Source organism: Phlebotomus argentipes, unplaced genomic scaffold (assembly GCF_947086385.1).
Source record: "Phlebotomus argentipes unplaced genomic scaffold, Phlebotomus argentipes genome assembly scaffold_18, whole genome shotgun sequence".
Taxonomy (NCBI): domain Eukaryota; kingdom Metazoa; phylum Arthropoda; class Insecta; order Diptera; family Psychodidae; genus Phlebotomus; species Phlebotomus argentipes.
Window position 1 is genome coordinate 8,681,487 of NW_026776177.1, and position 14,997 is coordinate 8,696,483.

General features: G+C 45.7%; 2 protein-coding genes across 5 annotated transcripts; both read left to right on the forward strand.

Moving 5' to 3' along the window:
* Positions 1-333: 333 nt before the first annotated feature.
* On the forward strand, positions 334-13,052 carry LOC132259806 (folliculin-interacting protein 1). Of its 4 annotated transcripts, none has more exons than XM_059757582.1 (7): positions 334-695; positions 994-1,358; positions 8,505-8,712; positions 8,783-9,041; positions 9,105-9,696; positions 9,762-10,058; positions 10,179-13,052. In XM_059757582.1, exons 2-7 carry the CDS (start codon positions 1,288-1,290, stop codon positions 12,487-12,489), a joined length of 3,738 nt encoding a protein of 1,245 aa, XP_059613565.1. In that variant the 5' UTR covers positions 334-695; positions 994-1,287; the 3' UTR covers positions 12,490-13,052. The 4 variants fall into 4 exon arrangements, with proteins under 4 accessions (XP_059613565.1, XP_059613569.1, XP_059613567.1 ...); XM_059757586.1 differs by having other exon boundaries at positions 9,159-9,696; XM_059757584.1 differs by having other exon boundaries at positions 8,786-9,041.
* A 43-nt stretch (positions 13,053-13,095) lies between these two features.
* Positions 13,096-14,934, forward strand: LOC132259807 (myosin heavy chain, embryonic smooth muscle isoform). The gene is made up of 2 exons (XM_059757587.1): positions 13,096-13,675; positions 13,741-14,934. Exons 1-2 carry the CDS (start codon positions 13,484-13,486, stop codon positions 14,866-14,868), a joined length of 1,320 nt encoding a protein of 439 aa, XP_059613570.1. The 5' UTR covers positions 13,096-13,483; the 3' UTR covers positions 14,869-14,934.
* The last annotated feature ends 63 nt before the right edge of the window (positions 14,935-14,997 follow it).

Here is a 14,997-nt window from a genome sequence, read left to right on the forward strand (position 1 = left end):
TCATATAAATGCAGATCGTCAGGAAGCATTATTGCAATGAAATTGGATGTGTGAATACGCACCTTGGCTTACACATCAAACGCATCAAATCAACAACTGGATGGTTGTACTGAAAATCATTTTGAACTCAATGTATTAAGAAGAAAAAGTCTACATGTGAGACGTTTAGAAGATTAATAAACAGGCAATTAGGAATGCCGCGTATTTCTCACAGACTTGATCCTAATAAATCAAAATACGCTATAATGTATGCCATATTTTGGATTCTCTCCTCCTCAACCAGCAACAGCGCCACATTGTCTTCATGCGGACTTCAGTAGAATTGCTTAGTGACATCAAAGAACTGTTTGTGTGCTTTCTCTCCCAGTTTTTCATGAATTTCCGCGTTAAAACAATGCTAGACCACACGAAGAGGTCCCGCAAGTGGCTCAATACGCTTCCCTGTGCATCGACAACGTGGCGTATCGAGAAATAGTGACGGTATTTGGGGCGGGTTTTAGTGTGAGGGATTTGTGTGGCTGTGTTTATCCCTGAAGTCCAATTTCCGGGCCCCAATTCGCGGGGGGCACATCACCATCTGGGTTATTGCACTGGGTGCGAAGGCTGGTGGCACGCGCGCAATCTGCGCTTGAGATTAGGGAGCCGCGGAAGCTGCTGTTTGCAGAGCGATAATCCCCGGACGCTGCGCTGAAAAGGTACACACAGAGGAGAGAAGCGAGCACAAAGCCACTTGTGGCGTTCTCTCTGGCAAATGTCATATGACGCGCTTTCGACAAGCACGTGACGGTGGGGAGAGTGTGTGCGTGACTAGGGGGAACATCTGCTGGCGAGGCGAGTCACGAGGAGCGGATTAGCGTCCGCAGACTGGCCAGTGAGACAGTGTGGCGGGAGGTTGGGAGAGATTTCCACTGGGCGCCTAATCTCCAGGCTCTGTGCGGACGATTTGCCTGGACAATTGATTCTCACACACATTCGTCTCCTCTATCTCCGCAGAGCTGGCCAGATAGGCTGCGGAACGTGGTGTTGGTCTCGCGTCCGATCGGGTGCCAGAGCGAGGAAGGCGCTAGAACGGCTTGCCAGCAAATCATTTCCTCCTCGCCAGTCGTCGCTGAGCCGTTGCCAAGAGTGGTTGTGTCCGAGCGCCAGCGATAGAGTGCATCAGCCAAGAGAGATTTGTGTGAAATTGTGTGCAATCCAGAAGAAGTGTGCCTCTATATAGATGACGTGCCACGAGAATGTCTGAGACGCTGAGGACTGAGTGGTGGTCGCAAGGTCCAGAGCATCGCCATGGCGCTGTTCAACAAGCTCTTCTCCAAGAGGAAGCACACTCCTGTGCCTCCGTCGCCGCGCAATGTCAGGTAAATGTTACCATCCAATCGCTGGCCGCGTGATTTATCCTCATATGAATTCATTGAGAAAGCGCGACGTCAATTGATCAATTTATTTATATCATTGCACAAATGGAGGGACGGGCGTAACATTTGTGACATCAATGGACAAGAGATACAAGTCACTTCTGCTCTTGCTTTGTCGTAGGAAGGAAAATTCTGTGAATGAACACAAGCTGATTATGCAATGCTCCTTTGAGAAAAGACAGATGAAATCATCCCGAGGGCGCACAATTTATGTCGATAAATAGTGTTGCGATATAAATCACTCAGATTATTCGCATTGTCTTGTCGAGATACCACCTTTTGTGCTTCAGAATCAATCTTTGAAGCTCTATGGCGCATTATCTCCATGCTAGATGTATTGAATATGCCCAAGCGACACGCAGCTGTCTATCGACTGTTCATCGTCACTTCAGCATCACAAGACCGAAAGGCCTGAATTGGAATGTCTTGTATAGATTCGCGCGCGTACAGGGTGGCTCAGAGTTGCGTAGAGGAGATTCTCAACTTGCCAATTTGCTTTCATACAAGCCCCGCCCACCCAAAGGCGCCGCCCACTTTGCATTATTCAAGTGAAGTCTCTGTGAAATTTCGTAAACTTCCAATTCGTCTCAGCTTGGAGTGAAGCGGGGAACAAAGGTGATTCCAACTCGACTCTTTTTCCTAATAGTAAAATTCTCTTCAATTCGCAATTGACTTGTGAGTCACTTGTCAGTGGCCCAAAGCAAAGTTATTTGTTTTCCTCCATCAACAAGCTCACGAGATCAATCTCTTAGCATGTTGTTCTGTGTGAATTCTCTCATGCATTTATCGGCGTCAATAGAGTGAGAGAGAGCAACTGGTCTATGCGCTAAAATCACCGGCAAACAAGAAGCGAATTGGGCTCGTGATTATCACCATGCCTATTTGCCACTCTCGTTGTTTATCGAAAGGTGCTACAGTGAGAAATCACACCTGAATCACACATATAAAATTACAATTAAGGTGTTCAAATTATCACCCGCTCAGTTTCTAGAGTACACAATACTGGGAGCGGTGTGATTTTCAGAGATGGGGATAGAAGGGTGTGTTTAGTGTGTGCGTTATCAGACCTCGGAGAAGCAATGTTTTTGCGAAGGGCAGAGAAATGTGGGTGGTATTGCTCAATGGCAACAGGGAATTTGCTTGGCTATTACATGGGGAGAAATCACACACTGATTAAATCACAATTAGTGGCAACAAATTACTCGAATCGAATTTTCTAGTTATTTCTAATCTAATTCATCAATTATCTTCAATTAGGTGGAACTGACGCCAAAGATAGGGAAATAATTGGGTTTTTGTCGCTGGATTGCGAAGGCTCTCCGCAGTCTTGTTGTGTCTTTATGCGTGTGTCTCTTGGAGTGTGGGAAAAAAGATATCGCTTGTTCAGCGCGAGCTTCCTTGCGATCGGAATCGCGCGCGCGCGCTCCACCTCAAGTGGCTCAGGAGGTGTTTTTGTGGCCCACAGAGATTGCGCGCGGGGATTGAATAAGGAAATGGACTTTTATCACAAGTACTCTCGAGCATTATGGCATGTCTCTATAAATAAAGTCATATGGAATTTCATGCGTCTTACTTGCGCGCGATTCCTTTTATGCTCTGCGTGGGCTTGTGATAAAGAGACAATAAGAAATTATTATCATAGTTGTTTCACGCCTCTCTCGCACTTCTCCACTCTGTGGTGTTAGGCTCAATTACAATCTACATTTCATCGAAAGTGTCTGTATATTTTCCACTTGCCAACTCGTGACTCTGCCACCTTAAAGTGCACGCGCACTTTGACTCTCCATCATGATCATGGTGTGAAAATTTATAGGCGAAAGAGAGGGAAATTTGTATGATACGGCGACGATTTCTGTAGCTTGTGTCATGGAGATAAATATTTGCTAAATATTCGGTCTATTTTCTCACGAATCACCCGCGCAATTAATTACTCAGCACATCAAATAAGATGAAAATTCTGTCCAATTTTCTGCCATAACTCGCAATGTGCCCTCCAATTGCGCGATTCCCGTTTGAAGGTATACAGATAAAGAGTGAGAGAGAGGGAAAAAACAGCCGCCAAGAGAGCAAGATAGAAAATAGAGTCATACATACTTTATTTGCTGTGCGACTACTCAACTCAAACTCACGTGCTCTTTATTTTTAGATCAACGAACCAAATGATCAAAAACGATGAAATCTGTTTTTGCCCCAAGACGTTTTCTCACATCAATGTACAGAAGCGCGTTTTGTCGAATGCCTGAAAATGATCGCGCGGAATATTTTGTGTTGACTTGGCACAATTTATTAATAATATATTCCTGAAACCTTCGATCATCAGTGGGAATCGAACAATTCCGCTCAACCTTTTCTTTCTCCTTGCATATGTTTTCTACGTAAAAAAACAGCATACGATTGTTTATCTTTCCCACCCAATTAACACATTATGTGAGAAATGTTGACTTGAATATCATTCTTTTATCGTCACTCTTGTATGTCAATAAAGGCTGAGGAAATTTGTCACGAGACTAAGGTCAAGTGGAAATGTCTTATCGCGAGGAGAATTATATGGACTGAAGCATGAAAGATGGTTTATGGAGGCTTTGGCACAGTCAAAAAGTGATTTTTCAGAGTGATTTAATTTAAAATTTTCAAAGGCGAAAAGATGATGAAAAAACACTGAATGAAGTGTGAAATTATTAATTTTGTACTTCTTTACAGTGTTAGCAACAAGAGTTTTCTATCTCGAAAATGATTCAGTTCCTAAGAATTATTATAAAACTAGTGAAATTCGATGTAATCTATTAAGAATTTGTCTTGGTACAAAGATTGAAAGCTATTTTCACCTGATTGCCACTTGACTGTCCTATAGAATAATACACAAATGCTCTGAAACCTCTCAAACTTCCCGAGTATGTGTCGGGTGTCTGTATTTTAAAAATAACACACTGTTTTGTTGGGTAATTAACAGATAAGGTCAAGAGGTCCAAAACTGGACTTGTGGTTTCGCAATATTTCTTAATTCGAGTGCTTATCGATGTCCTTTTGCCCTTTATCGATGTCTCGCAGAGCTTTCTTGTCACTCAATTTTGAAAATCAATGCGGAATATTGCTGATTTGATAGCGTGGCAGAGAGCTTTGATTAATCCGCTGAAATGGGTTTTCATGTGCGAACAGCGCGAATCCAGATCAGAAGTGTGCATTGAGGAAGGGCAGAGAATAGCAAGGCAATTGAGTATGAGAAAGAGAACACACACAGTAGCTAATCTCGTCGAGTGCCAAATAGCGACATTTTGCTGCATTATAAATTGATGAATGATAAGAGGGGCCCCTAATGTCTGTTTACACTCGCAGCAATTGGAGTGTGTGTTTATTTCTCTTTTTGCCTGCATGTGTGTTTGCGATTGCGTGAACTCGCGGCGAGTCACATGCTTGGGGTGTTTTTTTCGTGATTGATGGGGATTACTTCAATTTGAGATTATTAGTTACGTCGCAGTTAAAGACTTTTATGTGTTTTAGTTCTTGACACTGTTTTTCCTCACATACGGCTTTCTTGACGTATTCCCAAATCGTTTTATTGCCCCATGGAAAAGGTGTTGATAGGGAATTAGATGGATATACTGTTTATTTTTGCCTCTGGCCCGGGAAACATGTTCTTCGGCATGTAATCTCTCTCTCTGTCGAGGCAATTGCATTGGACTTTGACGGGCAGTTTGATGAATGGGAAGAAAGATTCGACCGGTAGAAATTTTCGGGGGAATTACATTATTTATTGTACATGTGCGCGGGCGCTGCAAAAATGTGCTTTCTCATATTTTGCACGATGTGTCAACGGCAAATGCGCGAATGTGTTGAGGTGAGACGCGCGGTTGCGATTGTTTAATTGTTTAAACACATTCAGAGCTGCTCAAGTCATGTGACGGTTGCGCTTGTTCGTGCGCGTTTACTTTGGGTAGGTGAGGTCAGACTTTTCTGTTGTTTGAACACCACTCCAACGGCACAACGCCATGTGCGGTGTGTGAGGAATGGCATCAGGGTGGGGTGAATTGGCCAATACACATTTCCCACTCCCTCGCGGCATTGGTCATCCATCAATTAATTGGCGAGAGGAAGTGTTATCGCCTGGAATGTTCTGAGGTTGATCTTGATGGCAAGAAGGGCATTTGGATTCCGGGCTTTTCGTGTAGATTGATGATGGTCCTGCGAAATGACTGCGCGCTGAGAGAGTCATGTGAAACTCGGGCTGTAGATCAGGTGATCCGCAGTCCTCACATGCTTCTTTTGATGTTTTCATCACATGATTCTTCGGTTGGTCACATTTTCTAATTGTTCGCAAATGTTTGAAAAGTCGGGGGAGGGACGCAAATAGGCACAGAGTGTGATACAACACTTCTTGAGTGTGTTGTACGATGGTGATGAAGAAGAGAGAGAATATGGGTAAAAATAGCAGAAATTTTATGTAAACATTTCCGCTGCTCCTTGATAGATTGCCGAAGCCATGAGCCAGAGTAGACACAAGAAAATATATAAATTGGAGATGATTGAGACGTGAATAAATAATTTGACTAGCGCGCGCAAAGGAGACGGCGAGAGACTTGCGAGATATTACACATTATTGCGGCGAGAGAGGCGACAGTAGGTGAGGGACGTTGAAGAGGAATTTAATCGTGCGCAGGTGATTCACTCACATGATCTCCGATCGCGCTAATACAGCCGGGTGTTGGGCGGTGGGAAAAAATGCTGTCTGGGTGCTAAGCAGCGGGTGAAATGGAATATACCGTCAGAGCGGAGGTTTTTGGCGCTTATCACTGTCGCGTGAGCTGTGATAGTGACTGATAGAGGCCTCAATAGCGTCACTGTTGCGATTGATCTGTCCTGAGAATGGGCGATAAACAGAGATCAACAGCTAAAGATTGGTCATTCTATGTCATCATCTCTCAGAAATGCCACTTCGCATCCTCTTTTCACTCCAATAGAAGACTTTGTGATCTTCTCACTGGGCGAATTTGTGGTTCATTTGGGTGTGTGTTGTATTGCTTGAATATACAATTTTGTATCTTTTTTTCTTGGCTGAAATTTCCGTTCGCTGTTCCGCGGAGTCACGCGCCAAGTCGAGTCATTTTGCTGGTATGGCATGAAGTGGATGGGAAAAGAGCGTATATATGTGCAAAAATTGGAGAAAAGAGCGAGACACAGAGACCTGAGAGGTGGATTTCTCGCTGGGTAGAATTAATACAATATACCAGAGCAGCGCATTGAGGAAGACAGCGAACGCGCGAAACAGAGACGGAGAAAAAGCCACAATATAAATTAAGAGACGAGAAAAAAAGAGTCACTGCAAAAAGTCTTTTCACGTGATTTTGAACCAGATTTAGCTCACACAGAAGAGATCACAAGAAAACTACCAGCATGCAAAATTAACCACATAAGAGTTATTTACAATTTTATTTATATTTAGAATTCTCTGCTCCGTTCGCGGATCGGGAAAGAGTAAATATTTTTTCTGCGCTTCTCCGCGACTTCCATGCAAGTCAACACAGAATTTATATTATTAAAAAAAATTCTAATTATGGCATGAAATTTATACAATGATGCGATCATATTTTGTGCCATTCTCTTGCTTTTTCGTGTGTGTTGTTTGACTACCAAGAAAAAGAGAAAGAAAAGAGAGAGAGAAAAAAGTCACTTATTTTGTAATTCGACTGGATTTTTAAGTCTTTTTACACTTGTGGAAAATTACTGAGTATCATTAATTTCAAAGTTATAATAAATTACTAGTTTCAACTGTAAAAATCCAATACTGAAAAATAAGTGACTTCTCAGAAATTTTGCTCCAAATCAAATAATTGCTTACCTGTATATTTCAATGAATGGAATAATAAGATAATATTTGCTTAATTGCTAAGCTCCAAAAATAGGTGTGTTGGAAAAGGTTTCAAATAACATCTCTGAGTGTGTGACTTTACCGCCGATTCTTTGTGTAAATTTGCAAACTAATTTTTGACGTAATAACTTAAGAAGAAATAATTATATTGAAGCACAAAGTAAATTTGGAGGAAATTTTGTACAGTTTTCGACAACAATCTGGTGCAAAATGATGTGTATGACGGAAACGTTCGTGAATTTGCGTTCAATCAAGTATATTGAATCTGCATTTGTTGGAATAAATTGAAAAATCAAGTGAATTTTATTGAAGTCATAATGTGTACAAACTTTTGAACAACACATTTAACAAATTCTGAGCAGACTAGAAACCCAAAAGTAAAGTGATTGAACTACCCTTAATCGTCTCAATCAATCCATAAGTTGAGTTTGCTTTGACGCGATATTAGAACTCTTGGATGTTCAATATAAATAGTTCAATTTGTTAACATCCACGAAAAAGAAAAGGCACGTGAGATTGAAAGACTTCATGCCAGAGTGGCATGAGTATAATGATATTTCTCGGTATTTTTCAATTGAATTTCTCCTCTCAAGTGCATTCGGGGAGTGCGAATGCAGTGCATGCGAGAGGGAGAGAGAGTTTTGTGGTGAGCTCTCGAGTAATGAAATAATTTATTGTTGTCAGTATACAGAGCCTCATCAGAAGGCAGGGGACCTGAAATATGAGGCCGAATGATGCGCGAAATGGGAATGAGGGGGTCGAGAGAGTGAGTGCGCGCGAGGCTGATGAATAAATTCTTCAATGAGGTTTTAAATTTGTTATTATTTGAGGAGGGCTATAAATAGAGAATGGGTGTACTATCAGAATGAGTGGCTAATTGGACTGCCTCTTGCGGGTGACTGTTTTTCACACTGTGTCTCTCTTGATGATCAATTTGCTCTCTATCGAGTATTTTGTATGTTTTTCAATATTTCTCCCTCCCTGGAGTGGCTCATTGAGTGTTTCTGTGATAAACACGCAGTGAAGTTCCAGAGAGTGAGAGAAAATTTTGATAAGAGACCTTTCTAGCGGTGCCAAATCATATGACTATGATTTTTATTGATTCTGCCTATCTACGCTCTGTCTCTCTAGTGTTCTGAAGTCAATCTCTATCTCATGCCGGCGCATGATAACACAGTTGATGAGGAGAGGCTGACGATTAATGGCTTGTTTGTTGTCTCTTCCAGCAGTGACTTTCCATTTTCCACCGATCAAGTTCGTGTACTGTTGTTCAGGGAGTGCGAAACGCCGCGACTCCTCTTCGACTCGGACTCCATCCAGCATGTGGAGCGACCTGTGCGCCATGTCGGTCATCCGAGTGCGGCGGCGGGAAGGAAGTGTGGAGCGCCGCCGAGTGGGAATATTGTGGAAATCTCAGATGGTATCATCTACAAGGTGAGGGGAAAAAGCATACTGGAAGACTGATTGAATCTCTAACTAATTGTCGTGTGTGTATTTGTCCCAGAAGAAAGATCAGGGTAGCGATTGCGGAAGTCTGGCAGAGATGATTTTCGGCACTGTGGCGATGGCCTTTCGTGGGACATCACTGAAAGTTCACTGGCTTCAGTCACCACCGCGAATACTGTGTTCCCAAGTCTTCTTCACGCCACTCCAAGTCAACACCTTCCTCAGCACTGATCACAGTGACTTGAGTTCAGGTGATACGAGTTCTGTGAACTCTGTGTCGCTCTCCTTCTCGCTCTGTGTGGAGAATAACACTGGTGGTATGTTGAAATTGCGTGTGCACGTCAAAAAAAGCAATGTTCAGATTTTTCCTGCACTTTCAGATACATTCAATCGAATCTCACATCCACTCGATGTCCCATCGTCTGCCACGGAAGATGGTGGTCGTCTGAATGGCACGTACAGCGCCTGTGATTCCGGCTATAGCGGCACAGATCCGTGGAACACGTCAGTGTCCTCCTACTGTCCAATGTCGTCCACACGGAGCAGTTTCGGTTCTGTGTACAGCGACCAGGAGGGCACGAGCTTGCGAAAGCTAAGCATAGATTCGTCGATAGTTGACAGTGGGTACTCGAATGGGGGCGGCAGGACGAGTGACGGGAGTCTCCAGAGGCGGATTCTCAGGAATATTTCCACGTCGTTTGAGAATCGGCAGTCAATGAGTGACTTCATTGGGTACATCGAGGACAACTACCCAGCAAATGTGGGAATGGGAAGTGAGGGGAGTGTGTCGAGTAGATTTAGGCGAAATAGTGAGATTATGGAAAATAGGAGTAAGCCAGAGATGGTGAGGAGGAAGACAGCGAGTGGAGATGGAATTGCTGCCCATATTCCGCATCATTTGCAGCGTCAGAGTGCAAGGAAGGCCAGACTGGGACTCGCTGTTTGTATCAAACTGAGCGATGCCGTTGAGAAGTAAGTCACAGTTTTACCAGCAATCTGCAGGACTTTCAAATAAACCTTTTCAATTTCATTTCCAGTGACATGAAGACCTTCTGCTCTGAACACACCGTTCTGCTCGAGGCGATGCTGTGTCGACTGAGAGCTGCTGCTGAGACAGCGTACAACAATCGACAGAACTTCTTCCAAACAATGTTCAGAGCTTGGCATGCAACGAGTCAGTGGATCACAGACCTCTTCACAGCTCCGCGTCTTATGAATCCTGTTTGGCTGACTCTGAGCAATGGGAATTCCAACAAACCGTCCAAACTGGCACACTTCTTCATGGACGAGCTCTGCTCACTCCTCACAAGCGCCGATACCAAAGATACCAACTTGTGAGTATATTTTTAGCCGGCAATACAAATCTGTCGATGGCTTATTTCTGTTATTGATTTCTTTTAACACATGGCGGTTTTCAAAACAATCCATTAATCACTCGCGAATCTTTTTTGCAGCTTCATCAGCACCCTTCTGACTGCCATTCTGACTCACCACCTTGGCTGGGTGGGCACTGTAGCGCCCTTGTCGATGCCGCTGGCCGCGGACGCGGATGTGGTGCAGACGCAGGAGCGCGCCAAGATGTCTGAGATCTCGCGCAGGCACCCGTACAATGCGCTGTGGGCGCAGCTGGGCGATCTGTTTGGGGCCATCGGGAGTCCGCCGAAGATATCCAAGACTGTTGTGAGCGGCAATTGCTCGCAGATGGTGGACAAGGTGCTGAACGTGCTGACATATTTCATTCGCTGCGGCGAGATTCAGCGTGATATGTGTGAGCCAACGATGGTGAAGGACGCCGTGGATGGTGTGATGGAGAATCTCGAGTGTCACACGGTGACGCTGGAGGAGTTGGACGAGGGGCGCGACGAGACGGCGTGGCGGCGCTTCGAGATGCTGCGTGAGCTGAGCCGGAGCGAGAGTGTGCGGAGTGTGGTGGAGAACAAGCCGAAGGGCGGGATGAGTCGGTCAATGACGCACGTAAAGGATCTCAGTGGATTGCCGGGCGGTCCGGAGGCGGTTGGGGCGATCAACAGCCACAAGATGCAGGACATTGAGCGGAAGAATGTGATGAATGACATACCCAATGTGTTGGTGTACAGAGACTCGAGATTCGTGCGGCAGGAGCTAAGGATTGGCAATCACCTAATGGACACGGGAATTGAGATGAATCCCAAGTTTAAGAATGACGTGAGATCGTATCAAGTGAAGAGCAGTCGTGATCCCATCAAGTTCATGATCACGAGCGCGGATAGTAAGGAGTTTAGTTTTATGAGTGGCACAGAGGAGAAGCTGGCGCGTGTGGATGAGATTGAGGAGCAGCAGGAAGTGTCCAGTGTGGAGAGTGTGAGTTTGGGCGCAATTCGAAAGACTAGCATGAGTTTCGCGTCGTTTGGCGTGAGTGGAGCCACGGCAATTGAGCAGGGAGTGGAAATTGGCGAGGATACCATTGAGAATCATCAGCGATGCTTCCGTGAGGAGACGGACAAGTCTCTGAAGACACTCACGAGCTGCAAGAGTTTATCGGATCTCATCACGGAGAACAGTTTTGGGCAATCGGGGAGGCTTCTGTGGGGCGTGGAGCCGGTCAAGGAGAATCTGACCATTGAGGAGATTAAGCATAGGGAAACAAGAGAAAAGCCTGATGTTGTGTTCGTCCTGGGCGACAATGAGGAACTCGTGGGACTGAAGCGTGGCAGCTCGTCATCATCAGTGGATGGCATGAAAGTGAATGGAGACGCCGAACCGAGTGGCAAGAAGAAGGTCTGCAATCACAAGTACAAGAAACATTCCGGGGTGAAGTTCAATTTCGAGCAGTACCCACAAATTGCCAAGACGTACATGAGGAACAAGAATCTGGACATCACTGATGCCAATTTCGAGAAGTTGCTGAAGATGCGTGACGTGAAGCTGACCGCGTGCGAAGCGGGCACGAGCAGCATGGGAAGCCTGACTGAGGAGGAGAATGAATGTGAGTGCTGTCTTGGCGGAAGCGGAACTTTTCTTCAGACACCTTCAAATGCCTCCGAGTTGGAGTTTAGCAGTGAGGACAACAACTACAACACTCCACCGGCGTCGGAAGTGGCTTCGGGCAGCCGGAAGAGTAAGGACAAAGCTGAGAATGGGGGTCTTGAGGATGCCGTGAAGATTGTGTCGATTCCCATGCCGCAGAGTGCAGAATGTGAGATGACGAAAAGTCTCGAGAGGAAGGCAATGAGTATCGCTCAGTCGGGATTCGTCCCTTCGCTGATGACGGGCATTTCTGACCACTACATCTCAGATATGGTACTTCAGGGCACTCTGGCGCCAGCGAAGGACTTCGAGGGCGCGCTCAAGACGGATCTCACACTGGCCTCTCACTGCGCCACGCTGGAGCAAGTAGCTACGGAGAATGTGGCCATTGTGGCGAACACGGACAAGTGGGGTGTCTCCGTGCTGTCCTCCAAGAGTGCTCCTGGACTTCCGACAATCGGCAGTGACCATCCTGTCGTGATGTCTCCACTCGTGGCGTCAATGCTGGAGACCGTTCAAGCGATGTGGCGTGCCGGAGCGTCTCCATATCAGTGCATGTCATTCATGGAGTCGAAGTTGCAGGAGATGTATATGCACAGCGAAACCCTGGCAGCTTTCCTCCTCGCCACGGACTTCTGTTCCATGTCTTCTGTGACGAAGGCGCTCAATCTCGCGGCTGACGATGTGCCGCTGCTCATGTCTGTGGCCACAGTGCACTCGCCGCAGGTGGCGAAGAAGTACGGAGTGAGTTTTCGATAGTCTTCGAGAGGGAAACCGCTTAAATACTCTTAATTATCTTAAAATCTCAAAAGTGTCTTCTCACTGTGTGAAAGAAATACCATTAGCCTATATGCAATGTGATGTATATAATTGTCTTAGAGAGAAAGAGAGAGAAAGAGAGAGAGAGAAAACTGTTAATTGAGAAAGCATTTATCGCAACAGTGAGATGGAAGATTTATCAGATGATAGCTACAAAGAGATATGATTTTATATCCGCTAAAAGGCGCCAAAATGATGTATGATCTGAATTTTTATATATATTCATTTAGAGAGGAAATGTTAAAGCTAATTATGACTAGGATTTAATGGCACATTATACCCTTTATCACCATTTCTAATGTAGCTGCTAGGAAGCTCTCTCATGAATGATTTTTTTATGTATCTAGCTATAGACTAATTAAGGATCATGTTAATTGCAGAATAGTGGGTGAAGCCCACAGAATTTGAGGTATAAAAAGATTGTAAAGGATATTTTTATATGAATGAAAATTTTAGGCATAGGTAAAATGTTACAATAAAGATGAATTGTTTTCGAAAGGATACGAGACACGCTTTTTCCACGCTTCCTCGTGGTTCATTGATCAAACGGAGGGGAGTCGTTGCAGAGTGCATTCAGGAAGTAGAGTTGAGGTGGAATTGAATTGCAGATCTATACGTTCTACACCTGCCTTGTGCTTCAACTCTGTGGCAGGACGTCGCGTTGCCGCGAGACGGTTGAGTATCAACAACATGCTCCAAGGGAAAAAGTGTTGGAGCAGCTGTTGTGGAAAATCCCGAGAGAATCCAGGCCTGAGTGGCCACGTGAGTGTGTTTGTGAGGCGAATCCTGCCCCACACGCGTCCCCAATGAGATTGGCGAAAGGGTAGCACCGAGTAGAATCTTCCTACCTCAATTCACCCCCGCGTACCGCGCGCAGAAACTGTGTCAAACTTGTGATAATAAATCGATATCGCGGGAGGATTGATTGCCCACCATGGAGAGTGTCTACTCCTCCAGCAGTTCCAAATTCTCCACGTCGGCAGTGCACGGACGAAAGCTGGGCGGCAGGCAGGCCACCATGGTGTCTTCGGGAGCGAGTGAGGTGCGCCAGAGAATCCTCTCGGCTCGCATGTTGCGCCTGAAGCACCTCCAGAATCAGTTGACAGTGGCTCAGCAGCAAGTCTTTGTAATTCCCTCCGTAAATCCTCAATTTCCCATATTTATTTGCTCTCTCTCTCTCTCCCTGAACAGGAACTCAGCCAGGAGAATCGTAGTCTCAAGACCATGATCAGGCGTCAGGAGAGCGCTCTCCTGAAGTACGACGGAGCCAATGCGGAGCTGCCACAGCTTCTCAACTCGCATGCTGAGGAGATTCGCACGTGGCACGCGAAATATCGCGAACTGCAGAAGCAGAACAAGGACCTGCACAGCAAACTGAAGCAGAAAGAGCAGGTCATTCTCAGCATCTCGGATGAGAACAAGCACTTCCAGCAGCTGAACCGAGACAGGCATTTGGATGAGCGCGAGAAGCTGGCGAATCGCGTGCGAGAGTTGGAGGCGCGCCTCGTGGAGAAGGATAACGACACGAAGTTGCTGGCGCGGAAGTTGCAGCTGGAGGCGAAGAGCTTCCGCAACCAGATGCACCAAGAGAGTGTCAAATATCGCGAGGTGTGCCAGAAGTTGGACAAGGCCACCAGCGAAGTCACGCGCCTCAGCACGAGGCTGGACGTGGGCGAGAGGCGGATGAATGGAGGCGCTTTCCTCGTGCGTGGTTTTCACCAGAAGAACTTCCTCCTCAGAGAGTCACACTCGGCGCACTTTAGCTCCTCCCTGGCGCCCATCAATCACTTCCGAGCGAGTGGATCCTCATCGGCATGTTCAAAATCGCCTGAAGAAACCACGCCTCATCGACTGGAAAAACTCCCCGCGACAGAACCAGAGGATGAAACTCAGAAAAGGAAGGAAGCCACCAAGAGAGACATCAAGAAAGTTCGGGAGATCATGAAAAACGCAGAAAGCAGTGAAAGGAGCACCACAAAGAGCATTTCCAGCGAAGAGTGCGCTGGTAATCTCAACGGCGAGGAACTCGAGGATGAAAGTGAACAGGCTCAGCAAACTCACAGAGAAGTCGATGCAGATTTGTCGAGGAAGTTTGAGAGATTATCTTCCAAAGAGGATATCAAGATTAACGAGGCGATTCTCGATGAGATTTGCGAGAATGTTATCAAGAATGGATTCCCAGAAGCACCGCCACAAGCGGTTACTTTTCAAAAACCCAAGATTCAACCGACGAAGCGGCAGCCAATTGATCAGAAGAAGAAAACCAAGCTTTTGGCCGCTCTCAAGGCAATCGACTCAAACGAGAGCTTCGAGAGCTAGGTGATGATTTGCCAGAGTGTAATATTCCTATATTTTTGCGTGTTAAATTGTGCATTGAATAAAATTTGACGAAATCTCCACAAAACAGCCTCTTGATTGATTGCAGCGCCAATTGGTCGGTGGTGACAG

Excerpts from the sequence above, each read along its gene's own strand:
- LOC132259806 (XM_059757582.1), top strand. The coding sequence starts at position 1,288 with ATGGCGCTGTTCAACAAGCTCTTCTCCAAGAGGAAGCACACTCCTGTG. Across the intron at positions 9,042-9,104 it reads TGTGGAGAATAACACTGGTG|ATACATTCAATCGAATCTCA; the intron begins GTATGTTGAAAT and ends CTGCACTTTCAG. Across the intron at positions 9,697-9,761 it reads CTGAGCGATGCCGTTGAGAA|TGACATGAAGACCTTCTGCT; the intron begins GTAAGTCACAGT and ends TTTCATTTCCAG.
- LOC132259807 (XM_059757587.1), top strand. The coding sequence starts at position 13,484 with ATGGAGAGTGTCTACTCCTCCAGCAGTTCCAAATTCTCCACGTCGGCA. Across the intron at positions 13,676-13,740 it reads TGGCTCAGCAGCAAGTCTTT|GAACTCAGCCAGGAGAATCG; the intron begins GTAATTCCCTCC and ends CTCCCTGAACAG.